This window comes from Alosa pseudoharengus, unplaced genomic scaffold (assembly GCF_046254945.1).
Source record: "Alosa pseudoharengus isolate Yale_2024_CS ecotype anadromous, Long Island Sound unplaced genomic scaffold, YU_APseudo_1.1 YU_APseudo_1.1_scf_16, whole genome shotgun sequence".
Taxonomy (NCBI): domain Eukaryota; kingdom Metazoa; phylum Chordata; class Actinopteri; order Clupeiformes; family Clupeidae; genus Alosa; species Alosa pseudoharengus.
In genome coordinates, this window is record NW_027468630.1 from 24756465 (window position 1) to 24768514 (window position 12050).

The 12050-nt window shown below is 43.4% G+C and overlaps 1 protein-coding gene across 1 annotated transcript; it reads right to left on the bottom strand.

Moving 5' to 3' along the window:
- Window positions 1-5540: 5540 nt before the first annotated feature.
- On the bottom strand, window positions 5541-9520 carry kazald2 (Kazal-type serine peptidase inhibitor domain 2). Its single transcript, XM_076286603.1, has 4 exons — window positions 8900-9520; window positions 7858-8018; window positions 6960-7107; window positions 5541-5656 (listed from the first exon to the last, which is right to left on the bottom strand). The coding sequence occupies exons 1-4, from the start codon at window positions 9396-9398 to the stop codon at window positions 5541-5543; spliced, it is 924 nt and encodes a 307-aa protein (XP_076142718.1). The 5' UTR covers window positions 9399-9520.
- Between the last annotated feature and the right edge of the window lie 2530 nt (window positions 9521-12050).

Sequence of the window (12050 nt, forward strand, 5' to 3'; positions counted from 1 at the left end):
TGTGTGTGTGTGTGTGTGTGTGTGTGTGTGTGTGTGTGTGTGTGTGTCCTACTGGCATTGCCCATACTGATGCCTCTGACACCACTTTGTCCCCATGAAAACGTGGATAATGAGGGGACGATGCACCCTTTACCACCATATCTCATAAGCTGAGGTGACTCATGGGGACCCTGGCGAAGATACCCAACATTATTAAAGACGCTGAAGCACCACATTGGGGGCGATCATGAGGGCTGACGCTGGGAAGCCCAATGACAGGATGTCGGCAATCAAGTGTCTCTTAACGGTTTCGAAAATGAGGGTTCAGGACATAAAACCAGGATAGGGAATGGTTGGAGGATGAGGCTCATTGGTGCTATTCAGCCGGCCGATTTCCTTTCATGGTCTGTTCCTGTCCACTCAAAAGGACGGCTTAATATGTCTACTGCAGGAATGAGCCGACGGTTGGAGGATACCTTGATCCAAAATCAAATTCTTTTTTTTTTTTTTTTTTTTTTTTTTTTTTTGTCAGTGTAGTTGCTGCTGCTGCTGCCTAAGTCTCAGTGAAAACTCCCAGCATGCCTTGTGAGGACTTTAATTAGTTTGGCTTTTGCAATGCAAAGCACTAGTAGAGACTGCAGCACAGTGACAGACAGGTGCAGTAGTCCCGTGTAATTAGAAAACTGAGGAAGGGGAGGAGATAAATAGCTGATGAATTAATAGGAAAAGAGAAGGCTGAAGGCGGTGCTGGAAAGTGTGTGTGTGAGTCTGTGTGTGTGTGGGGGGGGGGGGGCAGGGGTGAGAGGTGGAGAGGGTAGGACTGGTGTGTGTGTGTGTGTATGTGTGTGAGATGGAGAGGTCGGCTGTCACGGGGTGGTTCATTGTTTCTGGGGAGGCAGCTGCACGCTAGGTCATCACTCACTGGATGCAGCCCCCCAGAAACACACACACACACACACACACACACACACACACACACACACACATCCCTGACAGGAATGCATTGAGGGGAGGATATGCCTGCTCCTGTCACTACCTCCCATCTCCTGGGTCCTTCCGCTGTAAGTGAACAGCCAGTGCATCTAAGCTGCTGGCTCATATTAAAGAGTGACAATAAATGACAGCAAATAAACTTCATGGAGTCTCTCCCAAGGGAGCAATATTATATTCATGCAGTGTATTGTTTCACTGAAGGTCTGTGCATTCATAATTATCTCATCAGGCTTTGATGCACAGATCTGAAAAAAAGAGGAAAAAGAGTTTTTTTGCCTCCCCCTCGTCCAATAATTCTGTATAACGGGACACCTCGCCGGCCATTATCCTTTACATTATAATATAGCCTATATATTTTTTTAAAAAAAACATGAATATATATATATATATATATATGTGTATATATGTGTGTGTGTGTGTGTGTGTGTGTTTATATATATAATTACACATACAAAAATTTTACAAAATATATATTTGGATAGAAATTTCTATTAATCTACACATTTGCCAATGCATGTTTTATAAATGTGTTTAATTGTAATGAATCATTTGACAATAACACTCATTATGATAAGTAATGACAGACACCCAATATGAACAATTTGTTCAGACAAACACAAATTACATTTGCTGAATTCTGAATTTATAAACAGCACATTCACCATGGTTAACTTGTTGTCCTTAAGTATATAGTATATATTTTGATCCTGTGAGGGAAATTTGGTGTCAAATGTTGCAGTAATGGGGAGAAATAAAAATTTTCCATAGGCCTACCATATAATGTCCCACACTGAAAAGTGCAGACATGCATGCCTAACAGAGGGACTTGTATGGCTGTATGGGAATTGCATATGTAACATAAGAGAGGGCCGTTTGACTGGGTGAAAACTGACCTTCCAGGGCCCCTATCCTGAATCTGCCACTTTAGAGTCTTAACTTCCCTGGCTCAGCGTGTAGGAACAGCACAGATGGGGGATATACCAGCATGTTTCCCATTTATGTCTGTAATCAAATACTACCTTTCTTCAAAAAAAGAGAAAGAGGAGTCCAAATTGAAAAATTAGCCCTTAAGAGACCAGAATACCATGTTCAATAATACCACAAAATGAATGGATATGGCCTACATTAAAATTATTATTTACTTATTTATTTATTTTGCATTATTATTACATTATTATTGTTAGTAGTAGTAGTAGTAGTAGCCTACTACTTGTAGTAGTATTATTAGGCCATATTGTTGTTGTTATTATGACAGGAATCTACAGAAAAACGAAATTCTAAATGCGGGGATCACATGATCTAAGTTTATTTGAGCTGTCGTAACCATCAAAATTCTATTCATCATCATTTTAGAATGCAGTTTGTGGATACGTGCTATTATCACAGTGTAAATTGTGCTTTAATGACTTTTAATTTATTAGCCGGCTAATTAACCAAAGTCAGTGAGGAGATGTGAGATATGAACTTATGGGTGTTTAAATTGTAATTTGTCGGCAATTGTTGTTCGAAGAGTTAATTCCGCAATAAGTCATTATCGTTCCTATAAACAAAACGAAGACATGCACTTCGAGAGCTGGCTAATTTATTTGCAACCCAGTTGTTTGCGACAGCTATAACCTTTCATTCGTTTGTCAATTAGAAAAAATCTCTCAGTTGAGGGCAAGCAATAATGCGCAGCTGTGCGGCTCCGCGCGGTTTCTTTATTAGTTTGCGAGCAAGCGAGACAAAGACATATTTCAGTCAGCGGCATCCTAATGACACCATCCAAATATATAATGTAAATGCCAGCCTGTACCAACGGCGCCACCGCGCACCACCTTCCAGCTAATAGAAGTGTTGTATACGCCACCTAATGGTCAAGTGAGAAACGATAAAGACCACAACCTCTGTAACACAACTTTATCTTTGGACTTGGTATCCGAAAATGCAAACAGAAGCCAACAGCATCCTGATTTTTTTTTAAATCCAAATCCTTTATCCCCAAATAATTATTTTCCGCTTAACACTAAATTGTGCTTAACTAACATTCAAATGTGTGCTGTTTTGCTGTCATGATATTCATCATTTCCTATTACAGTGGCAATGCAGAAATCAAATTATATATATGACAAAGGATGAATAGTAATGTGGGAAGGACATACAAATCTATTGATCATTAAATTTCAAAACATTCAATGAGTGCTCATTATCTCCAAGTGCAACTGTTCCTATTTTGATCTTTTCAAAAGCATTCTTGTCCCATAAAACACTGAAAAGATCAAAATAACATAGTGTTGAGCACTCACATTTCGAGGACAGTAACTGTTGTGCGTCTCTGCCAAATATCAGCAAAATGAAGTGTGACCAGCCAGGCTATATAAATGTCTTCCCAGCATGAGAATGATGAGGTTGTGTGTGTTGAGTGTGTGTTGAGTGCGCTCAGGGAAATCCGTCCTGCTTTTCTTTTCTTGTCAATAGCCCTTGAAGTGGGCATCCTGCATGTCTGCCCGGCGTGTGTATCGACTGGGGAGTGGAGTGAGGAGACCCCTTTTGCTCTCACTTACCTCGCAAGGAATCCAATTAAAAGGGAGAGGAGAGGAGAGGAGGTCGAGCCCCCCCCCCCCCCCCCCCCCCCCCCACACACACATACACACTAATGAACCCCTGTGCTTCCACTCCGCCAGTGGTTGGGGTCAGGCCGGGAGAGCTGGTAATCTAAACTCACGGTTTATTGAGACATCCATTAATCGCAGACTTCTGCTGCTGACCTCTGACCTCTGCTGACCCCTGCACATCGTGTTACTGGCCGGAGGGAGAGGGTGCCTCTGCACCCACACGGCTGGCCGGCCGGCCACCCCTCCTCCTACAGACACACACACACACACACACACACACACACCTCGTCTTTTCTCGCCTCACCCCAGCTCCGTGGTGGCAGGCGCGCACACGCTCTTGCTAGGCGGGCAGAAGCATCATTAAGCTGCCTTTGGAAAAGAGGACCAGGGGAGGGTTTCATCCAGTCAAACAGTGCCATAAAGCCTGGTGTCCACGTTAATACCTATAGATAGAATTACACCCATGTGAAAATGAATCATGGCGTAATTGCATTCCCCCCCCCCCAGTCACCCCTACTTGTGCTAACAAATCTGCACCACAGAAAATTAAAGCCAGAGGAATTTCCATGCCACATTAATTTTTAATGCCGCTCAAGAACCCAAATGATTCAGATGAATCAGGGATCCATTTTGTTTTAAAACACTTTGATTGTTTTTTTGGTTTTTTTCACTGCAGTGTTACGGAAGTATTGCTTTACAGAGTGCATTATTGGCCCAGATGTCTAAAAAGGACTTAAATGCACATCAGTCCTGCTCATGGAGCGTCTAAAAATAAGGATTGAAACTTTAGATAGGCGTTTTGCGAGCGCAACACACATAGACGAGCTCTCGCTCTCACTCTCGCTCGCTCTGCCTGCCCTGCCTCTCTTCAGAGGACCGTACAGAGGACACACGCTGAAAGAAAATCCCTGATTGTGTTAGTGTCTCCCCTTTAAGCTGTTGTCACCTCTCTCACCGATTATGAGCAATTACCTGCTCTGTCGGAATCCTAGCTGAATGGATTGAATTCGGATTGATTTCCGCCCAGGAAAGAGAAGGGAATTTAAAGGTTTTTCTCTTTAATTGGGTACTTGGTGTGTGCTGATGTGAACACCATGGCTGTCCCCGGGGATCCTTTATGGGGCAATAATGGCATTGGGCTGCAGTCTCGTCTGCCGCCTCCCTCCAAGGCCATAACCCTACATTTGCTCTGAGTGCTTTTCTATTATGCATTGATAGTTGAGCATCAATCAATAGCCGGTGGAAACAGAAAACCCAGCGAAACCAACTTCTTAAGTGTAAAACGCCTCTTAATACCGGAGCTTTCAAACAACTTAACCTGGGTGCTTTTTTTCTCCTCTGGTCTTCTCAGACACTTACAGAGAGCTGGGCCATGTTTTATTTAACAGGGACAAGTAGAGGAGGCCCACTGGGTAAGTGCCCACTGGGTAAGTGCAACATGGTCTCTGTATTTTTATTTATCATTTGTGTTTTTCTCTCTCTGTCTTTCTCTCTCACACACAGACATGGTGCATGGTGCATACACACAGACCTGCACACCTACACACACACACACACACACACACACACACACACACACACACACACACACACACAGACACACACACACTCTTTAAATCCCTAAATCTGCACAAATACAATGGAGGATAAGCATATCAGGATAGCCATCACCCAGATTGGAGGGAAATATAGCAGCTATCATCCCTAACTATGGCTAATTAAATGCTCAAATCATTTTGTTCACTCAGCATACCAAGCAGTAAGACTCTGAGAAGATGAATAATATAATAAGCAGTGAACTTGTTACCAGTCTTACAAAGAATTAATTTGAGATAGTAGGTATAAAGGAAATAGGATTTTATTTACATAAATCAGAAATTGTACTCACTGGAATGCAATTATACATACACTTCAAGCATCTTATAAAATCTATCTAAATATATTTTGTTACATATTCTTTACCGCCAAACAAATTTACACGTACATATGCCCACTGGAGTGGCCTTCGTAGTCTTCATCCTCACCATCCTCTTCATCGTCTATGATGCTGTATGGCTTCGTCTTCATCTCATCGCTTGCTGTCTGAGATTCTAGGGAAAGAACAGAGTCATCATTACAACTAGAACTGCAATAAACTCCATTTCATAAAATCACAAGAGTTGCACGTGCAATCAGTAGCCTATGTTTCTGATAGTATAATGGTATGCAGAGAATGAAGCATTACAGCTGTAAAGCTCTTCAGAATGACTGTGGAGAACTTTTGGCATCCATACATTGAGATATGAATATATGTCTTATGGTTTATTCAACCTTCAGTGTGGGCAGAAAATGGGAGTGTAGGGGGTTAAAAAGGCCAAAGTGGATTCCCTTGGTTGCAGGTTCACCTTTCAGCAACAGGGTTCAATGAGTTGGGAGCATTCCGGGAAAGAAGACCAGAAAAACACGGATCCTGGGTGCACCGATAAAGGGTGAGGGGGGTACAGACCCCCCAGAGATGAAGATAACAAGGAGACAGTCACTGCCATATAATATACCCCCTCTACCCCCCTCCTCTCCTCTCCTCTCCTCTCCTCTCTCCTCTCCTCTCCTCTCCTCTCCTCTCTGCTCTGTCCACTCCTCATCACAAACGCCTGTCATCACTAATGTGACTTTTCCTTCAGCATAAAGCCCCTGACAATGTAAGGCTATCTGCATCTCCGTGAAATTTCTCGGAAAGCCAAGTTCACCTTTACGTGCGTCCAGATGAGAGGCACTGATAGTGGGGCCTGGAGACGGGGAAGTGGGCTGGGGGATCGATGGGACTCAGTTGTTGATAGCAACGTCTCTTTATGCCACAGGTCAGACCGCAGTCAGCAAATGAATTGATTTGAAAATGGTTGCAGGGTGTATGAGTTTGAATGCAGGGTACAATTTCTATTCAGAAATTCCGTCATTCAGAAAACAGATACAGTCGGGAAAAGCAGCATGCGTGGTCCTCATCTGTTGAGGAGAAATGCTAATCTGTGGGCTTGAATGCATTGAGAATTAAAATGTTTTGTTTTTATACAAATGTTTTGTTTTTATTCAAATGTTTTGTTATATATAAGGTATTATAAATATACTTTTCTCTCCCTAGAACAATTAATCCCTGTAATCCGCAGAGGGTTTTCGGTGCATAATGTCTCTTGCCTTCTAGATTTGTCATACACTGTGCTTTAACATTGACTGAACCTTGAAAGCTAGATCTAGGAACATGTTTAGACAAAGAGGTCATTGCTTTTCAGTGGAGTCTCCCCCAGACAAGCCTGTCTAGTGACCCATTGAACGCGTTGTTTTGGTGGTTAAGCGCGTTGCCCTTTGCCCTGACTCCGTTATCGTCTAAGAGTGCCGCTGTTTGGCCATGCTCAGACATACCTTTCCTCAGAACCTGCAATCTGGCCGAGGCAGACGCCTCTCCGAAGGCGTTCCTGGCAGCGCACGTGTACACGCCCTCGTCGTCAGGGCGGACGCTCTGGATCTGGAGCCAGCCGGTCAGTTCAAAGCGCTGGGGGCCTCGGCGCGCCTGGAAATTACACAGAGGGGCAAACACCGTGTGAGTGTGTGTGAGTGTGTGTGTGTGTACAGTATGAGCCTCTGCAAACCTGACAATTACACAGAGGGGGCTTACACACTTCGGTCTCACGCTTTAGTCTCTCTCTCTCTCTCTCTCTCTCTCTCTCTCTCTCTCTCTCTCTCTCTCTCTCTCTCTCTCTCTCTCTCTCTCTCTCTCTTTCTATTTCTTTCATTCCCTCTATTTCTCCCCAACTCCCTCTGTGTTTTTTCTGTCTATCTCTCTCTCCCTATCATTCTCAGGTGCACAGTATATAATTCAACGGGCAAAGGCAATATTATTGAGATAGAGATCACACTTGAAAGTTTCTTTAATGTTACACTGGTATGTCAGCAGCACCTCTCTATTTGTCTCTCTGTCTCTCCTTCTCTCTCATTCTGAGCACGCAATGCACAGGCTTAATGACAAAGACAACATAATTGAGGCGTAGGCTGCATTTGACTGCCACTGGCACACATAAAAGAAGGACTACGTCTAGGTGCAAAATCATCCATATCATGGGACCCTGACACACATCTGACCTGATTCAGACCCTCAGCCATGAGGAAATAAGGCACTATCAATAGAAGGGACATTGTCATCAACATTGTTTATTTCTCATCGGATTTCCCTGCACAGTAACATTTGTATACACAGTGAGGTGAAAAAAGTGTTAATATCTGTTACATGCATGCATATGTAATGTACTCTGTTAATGGGCACCTGTGTAGCGATGTTGGAGTCATCAGAAGGGCGAAAGATGTTCTTCCCATCTTTCCTCCAGTGAACGGTGGCCAGGGGATAGGAGGAGACCTCGCACACAAACACAGCGTCGCTCCCCTCTAACATGTGGCTGGTCTGGGGGCCAATGGTGATGACTGGCTCTGCAAAGAACACAGAAAGCCAAACATAGCTGTTAGTGTAACATTGGGTTTAAGACAATTAATTTACTTGTTCTAGTAATTCACAAGTATGACCTCTGTGGGTAGCACTGAGGCTAACATTCAATCTGGAATGAATTCACACAGAAACATATGCAGTTTGGGGAAAGATACGTGAGCTGAAAGTAACATTGTCTGTGAGTAATGCAGATATCCCCTAAATGACTGCCGTAGGATTTCATTGCTTTCATCTCACCTTTGTAGGAGCAAAGTAATAAATGGTCATTCCGTTAATATCTCTTGCCTAATTAAAGTCATGATGAGCAATGCCTCATTGGCCTTTAGCTCTGCATGGCCTACTGCAGGGAATGCTATAGTACCTTGTCTTGAAGAAGGCCACAGGGTGAATTTACCTTAGCCGATGTGCAGTTAATGTCATAATGTTTTATGATTCCCAGTCAATCTAATTGGACTACTATATCAACATTTCACACATCTCTATCCATTTAGTGCTGTTGGCACTACCAGTAGTTTATGATTTAATCTGCAAAAGACATTCTTGGTTTTACAGGTAATTATCACAGGTATATAATGGACAGTAAAATCTAAACTGTAGTAGTTAACAATCTTGTTCATAATTCTTACTGCAAGTCTGAGGGTTAACACACTGCAAAAACACATTAGCATAATTTAATTGGGCTCCCTTTTCTACTATCAGTTGATAGGCTAGCGAAAACGTAAGTTCTTTGTCAAGGACAGACTCGCAAATAACAATTAAGAAACACATCCCAAAAGACACTCACATTCTCATTATTAAACCTCTCTGCCTTTTCTTAACCCCAGGATGTGGTTAACCCCTGTCCTACTACCCAGAATGCACTCACTTGATCGGCATGGTCCATAGTGAGCCACGCTGGGTCTACTCTCTCCCTGTGCCAGGCCACGCTGGGCACTGCGCAGTTGGCACTTGTTCTCGTAGGTCTTCCCATCAGTGGCACACAGCACCTCATGCTTGGCACACACGCAGACGGCCTTGGGCGTCTCCTCCTCCTCCGCCGCACTGGTAAGGAAGCGGGCCCTCTCCCTGGGAGGAACGCGGCACCTCAGGCCCTCGCCGCAGCGTCCGTAGAACCCAGCGGCCGGGTCGGCGTCGCAGAACTGACCCTCGGCGTTGCCGCACTCCCAGCAGCACCCGCAGGCGTCCCGCACCCGCCCTGCCGGGCACCGCTGCAGGAGGTGAGCCACCGGGCACAGGTCGGGCTGGCACACCTGCGGGCACCCTGGTTGCCGTGGGACAATTGGCATGTTCTGAAGGAACTCCACAGGCACCGGTTCAACACAGAGGGCCAGCAGCAAAGCCAACAGTGCCTCCTTAAGAGCCATGGTCTTTTTAAATCCCTTTGGAAAAATGGAAAACACACCAAAAAAAAAAACACACACAAGAAATGTGCCCCAGTTGTTTTGTCCTGTTGTTCCTCCAGGCGTTGTTTGTGTGGGGCGCTCCAGAGTCTCAGCGGGATCAGAGTGCTTCCATCTGCTCAGCTTGAGTGGCGGCTCTGGCACTAGTGGTTCAGCTCTTTCTGGAGATGAGTGATCTTCAGCAGGCTTTAAGGCCCGATCATATCACCTGTCTGTCAAAAACACCGGGCTCACTGGTACCAGGATACTTAAGTGCGGCTTATCTCACCTCAGTTCCCCACCTCTCTCTCTCTCTCTCTCTCTCTCTCTCTCTCTCTCTCTCTCTTTGTGCCGGTCTAAGTGCTGTCTGCCTTCACTCCTTTGCATGGAAGCGACCTGCACAGACAGTCAAAAAGAGCAGACAAGGCAGAAATGGGAGAGACAAAGGGTGTCACGGACTGTCTGATGTTCAGCTGACCCCACTCTTAAATTGCAACCTAGTACAGCAAGGTATGGAGAGGGTGGGCCCAGCGGCTTGTGGTGTCCAATCAAAAATCTGTCTCCTTAGGGTTGGGGAGGGGGGGTGACGGTCACAGCCATGGCCATAAATTCACCTCTACACACCTGGTACAGGATAATACCTGCACCTGAAAACATTCAAGAGCTTTAGATAATTACGCACAAAATGGGCGCACAAAGATTCTGTTGTGAAAATGTTTAGTGCTGTATTTGGCAAGATATTCTATCATGCATTGCATCATGCGTGTAATTACTGACTTTTTTAAGAGTAAAAAACAGGTCAAGCCTGACATCAAATGCATGTAACAATAAGTATTATAATTGCAGGGGGAATATACATAACAATAACAATAATACAATAACACCATGATATGGTGGCCAGGTCTTAACACATCACACTCTTATTTAAAACTATTTAAAGTGACTTTTATATACAGTATTATCAGATATTTTTCTTTTTAAATTATATAGTATATCTATCTATCTATCTATCTATCTATCTATCTATCTATCTCTCTATATATATATATATATATATATAGAGAGAGAGAGAGAGAGAGAGAGAGAGAGAGATATATACTGTACATTAGCCTAGCAATGAGAATACTATTAGGTCCATGCCTTTGCCACACAAGACTTTGTCTTAAATAAACATACCTTTTAAAGTTTTTTCCCTCTGAGCATTTGCAAAATATCATATTAATATCAAAAACAAAAAAGTAACATGCTTCATTACCATTGCTACATTACCATTATGTATGAACATTCAGTTAATTAATTGTCTTGCCATTGTGCAATAGATTCAAGCTATCTGTAGATATGTTCAACCAGTGTGTGCAGATCATCAGTTAGAGCACTGCATGTTAATGCCTAATGACTATGAAAGGGACTGCGCAGAAGTGGGCGAGCATTGGCCCACCTCTCTGTCCTGATTTATCCCCGAGTCTCACCTCTCCCCGTTCAAACAAAACAAACAATTAGTGGGCCATTACGGGCCCTTTGTTAATTGTAAATAATCCATCATTAATATTGATTAGCCGTGTGGAGCAGATCTCATTCAGCTCGCTGGACGCCTAATGAGTGGCCCTTATTGGAGGTAATTGCCTCAAGCTGCCTCAATGGATGGTGGAAAGGAATGCACTATTGCAATGCAAAGAGGACCAAGCTGTAGGTATTGCATTGCATTTTTAAATCTACCCGTTTGACTACATCTCCCTGCTTTCTATATGTCAAGGTGCGTCCACTGTCTAACTTTGAAGTGCTCAAGCATGCTGATTTAATTATTTAAACAAATACACATTAAGCTAAACTGCAGATTCAAAATTCAAAATGATTGACACTCAAAAGGAACTCTTTATGGCTCTCCACCGTGATGTTCAGCTGTGTTGGCCTTTGACAGCATGCAAATCTTTTCAAGCCAGTGGCCTGTTAAAGCAAGTGGGGGCTGCAGAGTCCCTCATGCAGGGGCGTGATGAGTAACTTGGGTAGGGGAGAGTGAAGGCCTGTGCCATTGCAGTGACCTGAGCAGTCACTCTGTCAGCCATAATCATGGTGGGAGCTCAGTACTACTACTTTTCCTCGACAATCAGATACCAGATGTCGGGGTGTATAACGTGTAATTAAAGGCTAAGTGTATTTCGGTGTCAAGTTGGAAGATTTAATGTACAAGATCTGCAGGAGAGCAGTGTTTTAGACGAACATGCCAACTTTGTGGAAAAGGGTCAATGTTTATCTCAGACATTTTAATCAATTGAATGTGAAGTAGAGGTTGGGTAAAATAGATCTTATCAATTGGTAAAGTAAAATATTGTAACACCTGCAGTTCATTTTAGACTTATTTAAATATTGTGAAAACAGCCAGTGGCTGTGCAGAACATCAAAGTCTTGTCACCTCCTGAACTGACAGAATAGCAAAGCTGATGCCTTCATGTAAACAAACAAAGAAAAGATGGAAAGAGTATGAAAAATATCTATGGACTGCACACACACAGCTGACAGACTGCACAGCAGCATATGACAGATGACTGTCATACTTGAAAATAAATCAGTCGAAAGATTTACTGTCAACTCAAAGATCATGCAAAAATATCCTCTCATCTCAACATATACTTTATCTGT